At 38.9% G+C, this 18,265-nt stretch overlaps 1 protein-coding gene across 2 annotated transcripts in view; it reads left to right on the forward strand.

The window, feature by feature from the left end:
• The window catches only part of LOC126355095 (ADP-ribosylation factor-like protein 6-interacting protein 1), a 73,263-nt gene extending 56,929 nt beyond the window's left edge, over positions 1-16,334 (forward strand). For both annotated transcript variants that reach the window (XM_050005292.1, XM_050005298.1), the window contains exons 4-5: positions 15,132-15,216; positions 15,298-16,334. In XM_050005292.1, coding sequence (XP_049861249.1) covers positions 15,132-15,216; positions 15,298-15,416 — 204 coding nt within the window. In that variant the 3' untranslated portion in view covers positions 15,417-16,334. The remainder of the gene's footprint in view (positions 1-15,131; positions 15,217-15,297) is intronic.
• Positions 16,335-18,265: the final 1,931 nt, after the last annotated feature.

Raw genomic sequence — 18,265 nt, forward strand, 5'->3', positions numbered from 1 at the left:
GAGCGAGTCTCTGAAATTTGCTTGCTCCTTTTCAACCAAAACATCTCAAACAGCCAGTTCAGTAGTCTTGGGGTAGCACCACTAACTCGAATCTCACGTATAGAGTCAACCATCCATTTGATTTTGTATACTTTTTGATAATAAAAAGATATTGATAATTATTTTCACTTTGATGGAAAGACACTATGGCGGTGTAAAATAGAGACTGCATGTTATCATAAACTTATTAATCACAGAGATGTAGTTATTATTAAATTCAGTTTTTCAAATGGAAGTATGCAGTTTTTGGTTCCAGAATTATATATCTGGATTATTTCTACTGCTCTTTATCCAGTCATCTAAATCTTCATTACCCAAAAACATTTACAAATTAACACGACAAAACTAAATATTTTACAAACAGAATAAATTAAATGTTTTTCAGCATGTGTTGAGATATTCAGAAAGGCAAGATACAATTAATCAAGTATCCTGTTATTTCAGGGAAGTATTTATTGTTGAGAGAAGCATAAAATTTCGGGTGCTGCATATTCAGTCTACTATAAAAACATCTAGATAACCTCAATTTAAATATCTTTCTTCGCAGATGGACAAAATTGTGATTTTACATGTAAAATAAGAGAAAGGCAATCACTCACCTATAGCAGACTGAAGTGTGGAGCATAGGAACAAGTAACAGAAAACGCTGTTCACAAAAGCTTTCGAGCTCCTGCTGTAGTAAAACTCTTAACAGAGCACGCTCTGCCCCTGCCCTCTCCACGCACACATGCCCACAAATGAACACTCCTACAGCCATTGTGAGACTATTTATTGATTATCAGTTATTGAAAGCAATTGTCTGGGCTGATGGACATGGGAAAGGGGTACGGGAAGGACCCATGAGGGAAGGGGGTGGCAGTTAGAGTGAGATAGATCTTAAGAAAGATGACTCAGTGGCTGCACAACATGACAAAGAGTTCAGAGGGTAGAGCATATAAGATATAAAGAGAGAGGAAGGTGGGGGGGATGAGGTTTGCAGAGGTGAAGATGTAGACAGAGAGGGGACATAGAAATGGGAAAGGAAAGAGAGAGAATGCTCGAGCTCACTTGCGGGAAAAGACAGTGCACAATCTGGACATGGGAGGAGTAGCATGGGCAGAGGAGGGAAGGAAAAAAATAGAGGAATTTGGGGTGGAAGGAGTATAAAATTGTGGTTCGTACACGCAAAACCTTCTCAGACTTCCATCAAGATGACTGCATTGAAATTTTGCAGAGTTTCGATGAGTGCCACGTTCAACATGTTGTGGCGAAGTGCCGAGATTACACAGGCATCCCAGAATGGCGGTGCTGTTTCTCTCCACTGTGTCTCCTTGGTATGGGAGTTGGTGATCTGTGGTGGGAGATGCAGACTCCTGTTAGACTGTCAGTGCTTTCAGTATTGCCCACATTTGCAATGAGTCAGCTGCTGACCGTGGCCTTGGCTTATAAGTGCTAGAGCAAGACTAACATAGCTGGCAGCCCTCATCCCTGTTTAAGAGATTGTCCTGGGGCCTTATCACAGTTGATTCTGTAATGATGCTCTCATATATGCTCGACACCTCACCGACAGGGGATGAGAGTGACACTCGTGAAAATGTCATTGAATTTCAACATAGCCGCCTGGATGGAAGTCAAAGATGATTTGATCAGCAATATACTGTGGGAGACCGTACAGCACTATTATATACGTGATTTCCTTTTTTGTACTTGCAGTAATTATAATCTGTTTACAATTAAAAGTGTGATAATATTCTTAGATAAAATACTTTTACAAGAAGAATTTGCAGTTCTGTATGGACTGCATATATCTACTTTTCTGTATGATGAGCAAAGTACTTGCATTAGAATACATACTGTCAATGTCCATCCCCACTGTTTTCAGTAAGATGGCTTCCACATCTGTTTCCTCTTTGGAACTTGTGGCAGCACTGAAAATGGCTTGAGGGAGTGCATCAGAGTGATTGTCGCAGTACTATGTGGATCAGGACTATCTCAACTAGTTACAGCATTGCCTCTTAGTGAGAATTCCAAATGTTTGTAATATTGCTGAAGGAGAAATCTAGCACAAACATAGTTGTGCTGCAAAAATTTATGATCTTTCTCAAAGTTTGTAGATGTATTCAGTACATATTTTATCCTGAAAACAAAAAAAAAAATCCAAAATGATAAAATACCATAAGAGGTGTGAAATTGTAACACTTATTTAATGGAAAATGCCGTTGCTGATGATTTTGTGTTCTGTTCAACGTTTAGAAACTTAGTGAGAAATTTTATAAGAAAATTATGCAGTTGATTTTAATAACAACTCAGATGTCTTTATTGTCATCTGTGAATGTGATTTATTTGCGAGACTCTGAGCAGCAGTGCAAGAGGTTTCACGTGCAAAGATCCTTGTTCAGACAACTCACCATAATAGGACCAAGAATGTTCCCTACCTCCCAGAAAATTATATTTGCAGTCCTACAGAATTTTCGCAACTGCACCAAGCACCTAAAACACTGATATACAGTCATGGGGGGTAGCCGTGCTGTCTGAGGCACCTTGCCATGGTTTGCATGGCTCCCCCTGTCGAAGGTCCGAGTCCTCCCTCGGACACTGTGTGTGTGTGTGTGTGTGTGTGTGTGTGTGTGTGTGTGTGTGTGTGTGTGTGTGTGTGTGTGTAGCATAAGTTAGTTTAAGCTAGATTAAATAGTGTGTAAACGTAGGGACCAATGACCTCAGTAGTTTGGTCCCATAGGAACTTACCACCACCACCACCACCACCACCACCACCACCACCACCACCACCACTACTACTGATATACAACATAAAAAAGTGTACTGGAATTTGCAGTATCCAAGAAACACAGAAAGATAAACATGAAAAATGTATGCAGTTCTACAGATGCCATGTGAAGTGAGCCTTTAGCAAACAAATTGGTGACTATGTACCAAAAATGCTGTTGAATTCTTGTGTTTCAGTCTTAACAAAATTAGTTGCATGTGAAAACTATGCACAGTACGTCCCATAAGGAAGAAACACACCCGGTGAGATAGCAACAATATTGACTTGAATAATTTGGTTGGTTGGTTTTTTTTAATGATTTTTGTACATAGCCAAATTTGTTCATTCTCAGGTTCTGAATCAAATTCACTGTCAGTGTTACCACTCAGTCATATTAAAATGTATCCCACTGTAGCATCCACAATGCACTGCCTAGTATAGTCTTTTTCACACATCTTGTCTACATGTTCTACACGTCTAGTCCAATCTTTTTTGTAACCGATACAGAGCTTCATATGTGAGGTATTCAACATTTTCAAGCTTTCAAGCTGTTTTCCTTTGTCGTATATGCCGTTTAACTTTAGCCCATACAAACTCAATAGGTTTATACTGGCAGTGTTATGATGGAAGTTGCACAATTGTATAGCTCTTATACTTTGCATTGTGGACATTAATTTACCTTCTTGCACCTTTTATCTCTTACTTGGATAAAAATACACTCCTAGTTTCAGGTGGCAAAAACTAAACGGCCATCTTCTGAAGCCAATTTTCAGTGTCTGTATTACACCATCAACACATGGTGCTTTGCCAAAAGGTATAGAATGAAAATTGATATTATCCGCTACTGTAATTTTGCTTTCTTCCAGTGATTGCAGCAGATTAGTGAACCAGTTCTTGAAAACAGAACTGTTCATTTCTGAATGTGAAAAATGCATAAAACTAAATTAAACTCCGCCCGAACGGGCCATGAAGGCCCAACGGTACTGACGAGCCACAGCGTCATCCTCAGCTCACAGGCGTCATAGGATGCGGATATGGATGGGCATGGGGTCAGTACATCACTCTCAGGGCCATGTGTCAGTTTACGAGGCCGGAATCACTACTTCTTAATAAAGTTGCTCTTCAGTTCGCCTCACAAGGGCTGAGTGCACTCCACTTGCCGTCAGTGCTTGGCAGACCAGATGGTTACCCATTTAAGTGCTAGCCCAGACCTGCCGTTAACTTCTGTGATCTACCAGAAAGCAGTGTTACCACTGCAGCAAGGCCATTGGCATGTAATAAATTTTCTGAATTGAAAACTAGTATCTTTTTAAGAAGGTAAAGAACAAACATTTTCAAGCCCTCATACTCAATTTTTTGGTTTTGGGCACAGACATTACTGACAGTAGGATACTCTCCTCAGTTGCAGTATTCTAACACAGTTCTGCACAGATTTCTTTATTAAAATTGTCCATTTGAGTAAATCTACTTTCCTGTTTATATCCCTTTCGTGGTGAATGGGTGGCAGTACTCGCATCTACAGCTTCTGATGATGAAGTCCCAAAGCTGTTAACATATTTCACTGTTCTTTCTGAAACTTCATTCTCTCTTGCTGTCAATTTTCACACCTAAGCAAAGTTAATGTTTCGTCTAGGTGCTTCATCATGAGCAAGTTTGTTGGAAAACTTTGACATTTGTTATTACATATGTAATTTGTTTTCTAAAGTCTTTTCAGTCTCGGCCTATATCATGATGGCACGCTCATAGGTGGGGTTTGGTTAAAATTGTATTTCAAATGACAAAATATAGACATACAACGTGGGTTTAAAAATGTAAAACATAGAAAAATATGGAGACAAAAAACTATTATTTCCAAGTAAACTACACTTTATTATACCAAAAACAAACAATTTTATGCTTCTTCAGTCTCACTGACGTTACTTGTATCACTTTTTTATTTTCAAAATTAAAACTATTTCTGTTTGAACAGAACAATGCTTTGTACTGATTGATAGATCTTTCAGTGTCACAGGACATGATTGGAGCAAAATAATATCAGGGTACGTGTCTTTAAATGTTGAGATCTTTCGAAAATATTTTTTCACATTTGATATTAAACTACCAAAATTTTTGTAAATTTATCCTCATGCATACAGTTAATCTGTTTATCCAGTGTGCCAAGCACGTTAGATGGATCATTTTAGGACAGAAAAAATTTAGGACATCTGCTGCTTTTAATCATATAAGAAGCAGCATTGGTAACTAACAAAAAAACTTGTTTGTGTTTTATACTATTAGGCCATAAAATACTTTATTTAGAAAGTTCTTCATATGTTGTTCAGTTAATACATTACCAATACACAGCCCTTGAACGTCCGTATTCTCATCGATTGCGACCCATACAGGACCATCTTTAATTATGCCTCAAAACAATGCCAATCAATCATTGTAAATGCTGTAGACATATTTTTTTCTGAGTGGAGATTTGTCAGGAATATGTTTGCCTGAATACTTCCGTAGAAGCTTTTAAATGCTGGGTTATTTAATTTCCATAAAGGTTTATCTACACAAATGGTTCAACACAAATCTTTGTTTTGTGGCAGATATGTTCTGTGATTACTAGAAACTGTTGCTCACTTGACATGGGTTTTTCACAAGCATTACAACACAATACTTTACCATCTGTACTAACCTACATCTACATCTACATCCATACTCCGCAAGCCATCCGACGCTGTGTGGTCGGAGGGTACCTCTATAGGTTCTCCCTTCTATTCCAGTCTCGTATTGTTCGTGGAAAGAAGGATTGTCGGTGTGCTTCTGGGTGGACTCTAATCTCTCTGATTTTATCCTCATGGTCTCTTAACGAGATATACGTGGGATTGAGCAATATACTGCTTGACTCCTCAGTGAAGGTATGTTCTCGAAGCTTCAATAAAAGCCCGTACCGAGGTACTGAGCGTCTCTTCTGCAGAGTCTTCCACTTAAGTTTATCTATCATCTCCGTACCGTTTTCGCGATTACTAAATGATCCTGTAATGAAGCGTGCTGCTCTCCGTTGGATCTTCTCTATCTCTTTTATCAACCCCGTTTCGGATTGCATTTCCTTAGGATTCTTCCAATGAATCTGTCTGGCATCTGCTTTACTGACAATTAACTCTATATGATCATTTCATTTTAATTCACTCTTAATGGGTACTCCCAGATAATTTATGGAATTAACTGCTTCCAGTTGCTGACCTGCTATTTTGTAGCTAAATGATAGGTGATCTTTCTTTCTGTGTATTCACAGCACATTATACTTATCTACATTGAGATTCAATTGCCATTCCCTGCACCATGCGTCAATTCGCTGCAGATCCTCTTGCATTTCAGTACAATTTTCCATTGTTAAAACCTCTCGATATGCCACAGCATCATCCTCAAAAAGCCTCAGTGAACTTCCGATGTCATCCACAAGGTCATTTATGTATATTGTGAATAGCAACGGCCCTACGACACTCCCCTGCGGCACACCTGACGTCACTCTTACTTCGGAAGACTTCTCTCCATTGAGAATGACGTGCTGTGTTCTGTTATCTAGGAACTCTTCAATCCAATCACTTAATTGGTCTGATAGTCCATATGCTCTTACTTTGTTCATTAAACGACTGTGGGGAACTGTATCGAACGCCTTGCGGAAGTCAAGAAACACGGCATCTACCTGGGAACCTGTGTCTATGGCCCTCTGAGTCTCGTGGACGAATAGCGCGAGCTGGGTTTTCCACAATCGTCTTTTTCAAAACCCATGCTGATTCCTACAGAGTAGATTTCTAGTCTCCAGAAAAGTCATACTCGAATATAATACGTGTTCCAAAATTCTACAACTGATCATCGTTAGAGATATAGGTCTATAGTTCTGCACATCTGTTAGACATCCCTTCTTGAAAATGGGGATGACCTGTGCCTTTTTCCAATCATTTGGAACGCTATGCTCTTCTAGAGACCTACGGTACATCACTGCAAGAAGGGGGGGGGGGGGGGGGGGCGGCAAGTTCCTTCACGTACTCTGTGTAAAATTGAACTGGTATTCCATCAGGTCCAGCGGCCTTTCCTCTTTTGAGAGATTTTAATTGTTTCTCTATCCCTCTGTCATCTTATTTCGATTTTGTCATCTGTGCGACAATCTAGAGAAGGAACTACAGTGCAGTCTTCCTCTGTGAAACAGCTTCGGAAAAAGACATTTAGTATTTCAGCCTTTAGTTTGTCATCCTCTGTTTCAGTACCATTTTGGTCACAGAGTGTTTGGACATTTTGTTTTGATCCACCTATCGCTTTTACATAAGACGAAAATTTCTTAGGATTTACTGCCAAGTCAGCACATAGAACATTACTTTCGAATTCATTGAATGCCTCTCGCATAACACTCCTCGCACTACATTTCGCATCACGTAATTTTTGTTTGCGTGCAAGGCTTTGGCTATGTTTATGTTTGCTGTGAAGTTCCCTTTGCTTCCATAGCAGTTTTCTAACACTGTTGTTGTACCATGGTGGCTCTTTTCCATCTCTTACGATCTTGCTTGGCACATACTCATCTAACGCATATTGTACGGTGGTTTTGAACTTTGTCCACTGATCCTCAACACTATCTGTACTTGAGACAAAACTTTTGTGTTGAGCCGTCAAGTACTCTGAAATCTGCTTTTTGTCACTTTTGCTAAACAGAAAAATCTTCCTACCTTTTTCAATATTTCTATGTACGGCTGAAATCATCGCTGCAGTAACCGCTTTATGATCGCTGATTCCATGGTCTGCGTTAACTATTTCAAATAGTTCGGGTCTGTTTGTCACCAAAAGGTCTAATATGTTATCGCCACGAGTCGGTTCTCTGTTTAACTGCTCAAGGTAGTTTTCAGATGAAGCACTTAAAAAAATTTCTTTGGATTCTTTGTCCCTGCCACCCGTTATGAACGCTTGAGTCTCCCAGTCTATATCCGGCAAAACAAAATCTCCACCCAGAACTATAACGTGGTGGGGAAATCTACTCGAAATATTTTCCAAATCATCCTTCAGGTGCTCAGCCAGGAGGCCTATAGAGACATCCAATTACCATGTCTGAGCCTGCTTTAACCGTGACCTTCACCCAAATTATTTCACATTTTGGATCTCCGTCAATTTCCTTCGATACTATTGCACTTCTTATCGCTATAAACACGCCTCCCCCTTCACTGTCCAGCCTGTCTCTGCGGTATACATTCCAATCTGAGATCAGAATTTCATTGCTGGTTACATCAGGTTTCAGCCAACCTTCTGTCCCTAGTACTATGAGGGCATTGTGACCGTTTATTAATGAGAGCAGTTCTGGGACCTTTCTATAGACGCTCCTGCAGTTTACTATTAGCACATTAATATTGTTATTCTGTGTTGCATTTTGCCTTTTCCTACCTTGCCGCGTCTCAGGAGGCTTCTTGTCGGGCCTAGGGAGGGAATTCTCTAACCTAAAAAACCCACATGGGCACTCCACATGTACTCCACTACACTTATGGTCGCTTCCGGCGTGTAGTGCACGCCTGACCTATTCAGGGAGCCCTACATTTCTCCACCCGATAGCAGAGGTTGAGAAATTTGCACCCCAGATCTCCGCAGAATCGTCTGAGCCTCTGGTTTAAGCCTTCCACTCAGCTCCAAACCAGAGGACCACAATCGGTTCTGGGAACGATACTACAAATAGTTAGCTCAGATTCCACCCCTCGAGTGAGGCTTTCTGCCTTTGCCAACACTGCCAACTGTCTGTATGAACTGAGGATGACCTCTGAACCCAGATGGCAGGAGTCATTGGTGCCAACATGAGCAACAATTTGCAGTCGGGTGCACCCAGTGCTCTCTATCACCGCTGGCAGGGCCTCCTCCACATCTCGGATGAGACCCCCCGGCAAGCAGACTGAGGGAACACTGGCCTTCTTCCCCGACCTTTCCGCTATTTTCCTAAGACGACTTGTTTGGGAAATCGTCAATATATTCTTGCAATTTGAAACACAAAGGTTGCTTCTCCTTTAGCAAACCCGATGCACACAGACTGAGATACACAACTTTTGTACTTCAAAGAATGTAGGAGCATAAATAACACAATGATGTGCAGTGGCAAACCTTGTTATCAACAGTGAATGATATGGATGTGAAGTTATACATATGGCTAGCGTACTATTTGTGGATGTGCAAGTTGGACATTGCGTGTTCAACAAAACTCTAGAGTATAACAATGAGGAAATGTTTTACGTTGCAATCGTATTGTTCACATCACTAGCATGAACTAGCCTGCATAATTCTAAGGCCTAATTGTTCTGCGTTCCACACAAAAGAGAATTGAATGACAAAACAGAAAACGTGGAGGAACAGAAATCTTGTAACACATCTACAACAAAGGCGGCATACAAGGTACTGTCTGTTAGCTTCTTAGGGAACCCTTCCACCCTAGTTTCAACTGGTAGATTTCATTGATGTCGAGGGTACTGACAACTTTTGCCATGAAAAGATGTAGTACTTTGTTGTTGTTGTTGTTGTTGTTGTTGTTGTTGTTGTTGTTGTTGTCTTCAGTCCTGAGACTGGTTTGATGCAGCTCTCCATGCTACTTTATCCTGTGCAAGCTTCTTCATCTCCCAGTACCTACTGCAACCTACATCCTTCTGAATCTGCTTAATGTATTCATCTCTTGGTCTCCCTCTACGATTTTTACCCTCCACGCTGCCCTCCAATGCTAAATTTGTGATCCCTTGATGCCGTAGAACATGTCCTACCAATCGATCCCTTCTTCTAGTCAAGTTGTGCCACAAACTTCTCTTCTCCCCAATCCTATTCAATACCTCCTCATTAGTTATGTGATCTACCCATCTAATCTTCAGCATTCTTCTGTAGCACCACATTTTGAAAGCTTCTATTCTCTTCTTATCCAAACTATTTATTGTCCGTGATTCACTTCCATACATGGCTACACTCCTTACAAATACTTTCAGAAAATACTTCCTGACACATAAATCTATACTCGATGTTAACAAATTTCTCTTCTTCAGAAACGCTTTCCTTACCATTGCCAGTCTACATATTTATATCCTCTCTACTTCGACCATCATCAGTTATTTGCTCCCCAAATAGCAAAACGCCTTTACTACTTTAAGTGTCTCATTTCCTAATCTAATTCCCTCAGCATCACCCGATTTAATTTGACTACATTCCATTATCCTCATTTTGCTTTTGTTGATGTTCATTTTATATCCTCCTTTCAAGACACTGTCCATTCCGTTCAACTGCTCTTCGAAGTCCTTTGCTGTCTCTGACAGAATTACAATGTCATCAGGGAACCTCAAAGTTTTTACTTCTTCTCCATGAATTTTAATACCTACTCCAAATTTTTCTTTTGTTTCCTTTACTGCTTGCTCAATATACAGATTGAATAGCATCGGGGAGAGGCTACAACCCTGTCTCACTCCCTTCCCAATCACTGCTTCCCTTTCATGCCCCTCGACTCTTATGACAGCCATCTGGTTTCTGTACAAATTGTCAATAGCCTTTCGCTCCCCGTATTTTACTCCTGCCATCTTTAGAATTTGAAAGAGAGTATTCCAGTCAACATTGTCAAAAGCTTTCTCTAAGTCTACAAATGCTAGAACCATAGGTTTGCCTTTCCTTAATCTTTCTTCTAAGATAAGTCGTAGAGCCAGTATTGCCTCACGTGTTCCAGTATTTCTACGGAATCCAAACTGATCTTCCCTGAGGTTGGCTTCTACTAGTTTTTCCATTCGTCTGTAAAGAATTCGTGTTAGTATATTTCAGCTGTGGATTATTAAACTGATTGTTCGGTAATTTTCACATCTGTCAACACCTGCTTTCTGTGGGATTGGAATTATTATATTCTTCTTGAAGTCTGAGGGTATTTCGCCTGTTTCATACATCTTTTTCACTAGATGGTAGAGTTTTGTCAGCACTGGCTCTCCCAAGGCCGTCAGTAGTTCCAATGGAATGTTGTCTACTCCGGGGGCCTTGTTTCGACTCAGGTCTTTCAGTGCTCTGTCAAACTCTTCAAGCAGTAACGTATCTCCCATTTTGTCTTCATCTACATCCTCTTCCATTTCCATAATATTGTCCTCAAGTACATCGCTCTTGTATAAACCTTCTATATACTCCTTCCACCTTTCTGCTTTCCCTTCTTTGCTTAGAACTGGGTTTCCATCTGAGCTCTTGATATTCATACAAGTGGTTCTCCTTTCTCCAAAGGTCTCTTTAACTTTCCTGTAGGCAGTATCTATCTTACCCCTAGTGAGATAAGCTTCTACATCCTTACATTTGTCCTCCAGCCATCCCTGCTTAGCCATTTTGCACTTCCTGTCGATCTCATTTTTGAGACGTTTGTATACCTTTTTGCCTGCTTCATTTACTGCATTTTTATATTTTCTCAATTAAATTAAATATTTCTTCTGTTACCCAAGGATTTCTAGCAGCCCTCGTCTTTTTACCTACTTTATCCTCTGCTGCCTTCGCTACTTCATCCCTCAGAGCAACCCATTCTTCTTCTACTGTGTTTCTATCCCCCATTCCTGTCAATTGTTCCCTTATGCTCTCCTTGAAATTCTGTACAACCTCGTGTTCTTTCAGCTTATCCAGATCCCATGTCCTTAAATTCCCACCTTTTTGCAGTTTCTTCAGTTTTAATCTACAGGTCATAGCCAATAGATTGTGGTCAGAGTCCACATCTGCCCCTGGAAATGTCCTACAATTTAAAACTGATTCCTAAATCTCTGTCTTACCATTATATAATCTATCTGATACCTTTTAGTATCTCCTGGATTCTTCCATTTATACAACCTTCTTTCATGATTCTTGAACCAAGTGTTAGCTATGATTAAGTTATGCTCTGTGCAAAATTCTACCAGACGGCTTCCTCTTTCATTTCTTAGCCCCAATCCATAATCACCTACTATGTTTCCTTCTCTCCCTTTTCCTACTGACGAATTTCAGTCACCCATGACTATTAAATTTTCGTCTCCCTTCACTACTTGAATAATTTCTTTTATCTCATCATACATTTCTTCAATTTCTTCGTCATCTGCAGAGCTAGTTGGCATATAAACTTGTACTACTGTAGTAGGTGTGGGCTTCGTGTCTATCTTGGCCACTACAATATGTTCACTTTGCTGTTTGTAGTAGCTTACCCGCATTCCTATTTTCCTATTCATTATTAAACCTACTCCTGCATTACCCCTATTTGATTTTGTGTTTATAACCCTGTAGTCACCTGACCAAAAGTCTTGTTCCTGCTGCCACCGAACTTCACTAATTCCCACTATATCTAACTGTAACCTATCCATTTCGCTTTTTAAATTTTCTAACCTACCGGCCCGATTAAGGGATCTGACAATCCACTTTAGCTACATTAATTTAATGTGATTTTCATTACTATAGACAAGTATCATATTTGTTAACAGCGTGTTTATAAATGGGGAAGGGCATGTTGACATCAGTGGATAGCATGTTGAAAACTGCTCCCCCGCCTGCACCACTCTGAAATCATGTCAGTGCTTCACTCCCTGGAAGACACTTTGTTTATTTTCCTCTTCCCACAATCCCTGGGAAACAACACTTGCAGTCTATCTGAAAGACTAGGCTGTTTCAGATTATATTATTTATGTTTTTGGCTCATCCATTCCAAGGACAGTAATCATGCTTTGAAGTGTCATTTAATGATTTTTTTATGCTGTTAAACTTTATAAAAAGATCAGTTTTATATAATGTAGCATTGAAAATATTGATTTATGTGATTTTGATATAAAATGGTGAACTAAACTTTGAAATATGGGAAATGAAAGTTACAGTTTCCGACTCCAAATGTGAGAACAACAACAACAAAAATACTTAAAATGAAAATAATTAATTTTTGACAATATAATGTAATTAGATAGATAAAATCTACTCACCCAAGTGGTGACAGAAAAATACACGCATAAAAGGAGGTTACAATATTCTGAGCTTGTGGAGCCAGTGGCTCCTTCTTTCGGCAGAAGGATTGAAGGGGAAGGAAGAGGGGTGAAAGAGAAGCACGCAACAGATTTAGGAAAAGAGGTAGCTTTTGGAAAAGTCGCCTTGAACCGCTGGTCAGGGGAGACTTACCAGGCAGGATGAGAGGGAAAGACTGATTGTTGGGGACTGCATGGGGCGAGATTTGGAAACCTAAGAGCTTAAAGGTGGAAGAAAAGGTAACACAAGTTAATTAGAGTGAAAGGTTAAGTATATAATACGTAGAAGAGGTGGGAGGGGAACGGTAAAAGATGAAACATGTAGGAAACTAAAACAAAGTGAAGAAAGTAGTAGTTACTCTGGAGAAATGCTGAGATGGAAGAAATTAACATAAATTAAGGTCAGGTGGATGGTGAGAACCAAGGACATGTTGTGGCGCTGGTTCCCACATCTGTGGAGTTCTGAGAAACTGGTGTCTGGGGGAAAGAATCCAAAAGGCACATGAGATGAAGCAGGTACTGAGGTCATGACTGTCATGTTGTAGATCATGCTCAACCTTCCCAATCTCCAAAACATCCTTGTCAGACCCTATGCTCCTCTTGCACCAGTCTCCCTACCCCAGTGATTGTCCCCGCTGCAAGACTTGGCCTGTGCACCCTCCTACCACCACCTATACCAACGTGTAACTCGAAAAACGGAAAAACATATACTATCGAAGGGAGTACCACCTGTGAAATGACACATCATATATCAGCTGTTACGTTAACGCTGTTCAGCTTTTTACATTGGCATGACACCAAGGTATCAATTAGGATGAATGTGCATAAGCAGAGGGTGTATACCAGTAACACACAATGTCATGTTGCAGAGCATCATCACAGTTGTGACCTCAGTGCTAGTTTCACAGCACGTCCATCTGGATTCTTCCCCCAGACACCAATTTCTCAGAACTCTGCAGGTGGGGACTAATGCTACAATGTGTTCTTGGTTCTCACCATCCACCTAGCCTTAATTTATATTAATTTCTTCCATCTCAGCATTTCTTCAGAGTAAATACTCATTTCTTTACTCCATTTCTGTGTTCTACATGTTTCATTTTTTGGTGTCCCTCTCCACCTCTGTTACATACTATGCACATAGTTTTTCACTCATATTAACTCGTACATTATGTTTTTTCAGTAATCTGCGCCTTTCATATTATCCTTCCTTCCACCTTTAAACTGTTAGGTTTCCAAATCTTTTACTGTTCATTCCCCAACAATCAGTCTTTCCCTCTCATCCTGTCCAGTAAGTCTCCCCTGACCTGTAGTTCTGGATGTGCTCAGTAGGAGTTACATCAGGCAACTTGGAAGACCAGATACTTGCTCTAATATCTGTAGATTTTTCCTCAAAACATTGAGATACAATTTGTGAGTGATGGTGAAGTACATTGTCTTACCAAATGTACAGGTTCCTTGCAGGAGGCAGTAATGAATGAATGGATGCACATGATCAGACAATAGTAATAGATTCCTGTATTGTTAGCCAGGGAGGCAACAGCAGACTCAAGAGGAGCCCTATTTTATCCTGCTGAAAAATTCCTCATATAGAGTGCCTTCACTATCTGTCTGAACAATTTTCTGTCGGTAAGGCAGTGCATAACCTCTTGTGGATTCAGAAATATTTGTATCTGCCATCAGCGTACATTGATTCATTGGTTCAGATGACCTTATAAATATAAACTTCAGTCATCCAATAGCAGCGTTCCTATGCATGTTCTAATCTAGATGTCCTTTGATGAATAAATGTATGTGGGTGGGCAGTGGCTTCCATACCCTGATGCAACTATTCATTGGTTTATGTTGAGGATTTAATTGGTGGGTAATTTGCTGCAATGAGGCCTACGAGTAGTTGTTGGTAGTAGTTAATAGTGGTCTCTATTGTCACCACTTTATTGCCTGTAGAAATTTGCCAGTGGCAGTTTTCACCCATTGCACTGGATCATGAGGAATCTCCAGTGTCAGCATGACTTCGTAGATGGAGGCATGTTTGAATACCAGTGATGGTATGTATTGATACTACACATTTTAGCGACCGTTCTGTTAGCCGTTACAAGATCTAATGACATTCCAGTCATTAGACATGCCACATTATTCTGTTCGCCTTGGTAAAATATCTCTAATTTAGTAGCTCATAAATAGGCTGCAACTTTTAAAATGTGAGTAATCTCTATTTTGAACTAATATGATGACAAAAATTAACAATTTGCATACTATGTCCTACAACAGATTTTAGAGGTTTAACTTGTTGCAAAAGGTACGTTGCTAGTAACAAAGGAAATGTCTCATGCAGAAAATCTGGGTGTCTCACTATTTGAAACACTAATTCTAAATTATTTTGGTTTCAGTATTACACATCTGTTGTTGTTGTCCTGACATTTCTCGCTTGGCTGGGGAACGTGATGAATAATTTGCTTCTGACTTATATACTGGGTAAGTTCAGAACATTGGTACATGTTTGGAAAGAAACTGCCACAAACTTGTATTAATGACTGATGTTTTGGTTATTTGCAGTGACAACTATCGTTATGATTCCTGGATTGAGATGCCACCCTTTATTCCGGAAATATTTTAAACACATTTCTACACTTGTACCATCTTCAGATCCAAAAGTGAAACAGAAAAAGAACTGAAGTTCATGAAGAAGACATTGATTTTGTGTATGTGGTTTATGCTTATATAAATTACCCAGTATGAGTACTGGGAATTATCTAATGTGATGTTTGTTTTTAGATTTTGTCATTAAAAATGAGTGCTTGCAACAGTGTGAATAAAATGATCCCTGTCTCTCTATTGGCAGGTGATGTTTCAGTGTGCTTGCTCCAAGCATAATGGAAACAGTTTTGGTAATAAATGTTTGAGACTTGATATTGCCTGCTTTTAAGATAGGTTTTTAGTAATATTTATTATGTATTTATCTTGTTAAGTTGTTGACTATTTATGTGGAAGTTTTAGAAATAAGAGCAGTTGGTTTTCAGTTGCATCAGGTAGTTGATTAGATAAGTTCTGTAAAAATTGGAAAACAAATGTCAGCAATGTTACTGGTAACCTTTCCTCATTATCATGTACTACCTTTATCTTTAAGTTACAAAGCAATAAGTCAATAGACCAACTCCTCCTGTAATATATGTTTGTTTTCCAATCTCATCACAACATAATCTGTTACATGAAAGAGGGTTATTTGTATTCCCTGCACTATCATCTCCAGTAACTGAGTATTTCTCATTGCTATACAGAACTGTTTAGAGTTGAATTTACAGTAAATCCATAAGTTAAGTAGAGTGCCAATAGATTAGTATGTTTATATGTATTTTGCACATAAATCTCATAATGCAACCTAGTCATAGTGTAAATTTGTAATGCTGCATGGCAATCCTTTTAAACATAATTATTTTTGTACAACATGCATTACTTCAGTTTTATATCACCTTGTTTGACTGCGCACAAACACTTCAGCGATTTCTTTTTATATGTGAAAAAGACTGAGTGTTCCCTGTAAACATTTTTTTTGTGTGTGTAATATTTACTGAATAGAAGTTTTTTTCCATTGACTTGACTTGACTTGATATTTGCCATCTTCATCAGGTGATGCATCACTGAATGTGTCAAAAGACAGATTTAAAGTGGTCATAGAAACTGAGAAGTTGAAAACTTTGAATATTTCCATTGCCTTTGTACTCAGTTCCAAATTGTCATCATAGTTTTGTATTATCTTGGAAACTCCATGATGGGCATAATATGATTATATGTATTGAAAAATTTTTGATAACAAAATTACATGTAAACAGTACATGTATACAACACACAAGATGAGAGCTGTTTATCACTTCCATTTTCGTTGATGTCCTGATTTTTACTTTATTACCCTGCAGTAACTCTTTTAATATTAGATTTTTGCCTTTCCTGCTGCTATATTTCAAGTGACTGTGCCTTGTGGGATGTCCTGAAATTTAATACCTTACCCAGGACTGGAAATGCCTTCTGGTTCCCTGTTTTTCTTGATGTGACACTGTGTGACATGTATATTTTGCTGATAAACATAGTTTTCCATATATAACTTGTTATTATGAACTAGTCTTTCATCAAAATAAGATGTGAACACCATTGTTAGAAGTAGAGACAGGAAAAGTGAGAAGGAAGCAAGTGACTACATAGAATTTGGTGGGCAGAATTTCTTTCTGTACTAGATTATACTATTTTATTGTGACAAAAAGGAAGAAACACGTTGCAGGAGACTGTTTTCACAAAACAGCTTGCTCTTGCTGATTTTAAGCCCATTAACAGGCAGTTAACCTCATTTAAAAGAATGAAAATAGATAAAATAATTAATTCCCTTGTGGATTTTTGCCATAAATGATGAACATTTGTACCATTGCAAAATAGATTTAACTGTCACATTTGTGGTGTCCATTATTTGCTGTTTTTCTGTCTGAGAGAAGTGTCATGCTGCTGGGTTCTGAATTTAGTGTTTGCAGTTAGATTTCATTTTTTGCTGTAGGGGTTTTACTGTTGTTTAAAACTGATATCCTCCAAAAGGAATAATTGAGAGCACACTATGAGATTTGCCAAAATTTGGGAATAGCTGTTCCCTCCGATTACCCCTAAATAATTTGTGGCATTTGATTTTTCAAATGAGCTAAAGAAAAGCTATGGCATATAAATGGATGCTGATTTGAAACGTGATGGTTTATCAGTTATGCACAATGTACGTTGAAATCTTGTGAGGACAGTATTGTATCCTCTTCAAAATAATGCTTTCCATCCAGCGAAATGATTCGGTACTTTGTTCTTGATGAATGACACATATGTACATAGACAAGGCTCTAGTTTTATTATTTTATTTAGCCAGAGTGGCACCAGTCTACAAGCTCATTGTCAGCAGTTGTGAATTTACTGTTTTGCCCTCATAGGTTTTTTAAGTTTTAATTGGTTTTCAGTGTGTCCTCTTCCTGTTACCAATGAGGGCTTGTCTGGTGAAAATGAAATAAATAATAAAACAGGCAACCTTTTATATGTATATACAAATAAAGGCATTCTTCAGCTTCATATAGACTGCAGGACACCTCGATTACAAAATGTTTGTAGTACATGGTTCATTGCACAAATTAATGAACACACATGTTACAGTTGTTCAGCGGTTGAAGAGTAGTGTGTACGCTTTGACTACAGAAAGCTGAAATTATAGAATCACTTCACTGTAAATAATAATTTGTGTAACTTATTAATTCAGATCATATGTGACATATGGATTACACTTTGTTCCCCTCTGGTCAACTGAGAGCAATATGTACAAAGTTTTGTACACAGTGTTAAACTGCACTATGAAACATTTCTTTTTTTGTGTTATCAGCAATAGATTGTAAAATCTTTGTACAGTACACATCTTCCTATAGTTGTAATACCTAACTCCATCAATTCAACGACAGGGTTTTTAACTATATATGCATAACATTAGTGGGATAGAAAATGATATCACTTGGTT

Source organism: Schistocerca gregaria, chromosome 1, assembly GCF_023897955.1.
Source record: "Schistocerca gregaria isolate iqSchGreg1 chromosome 1, iqSchGreg1.2, whole genome shotgun sequence".
NCBI classification, from domain to species: Eukaryota; Metazoa; Arthropoda; class Insecta; order Orthoptera; family Acrididae; genus Schistocerca; species Schistocerca gregaria.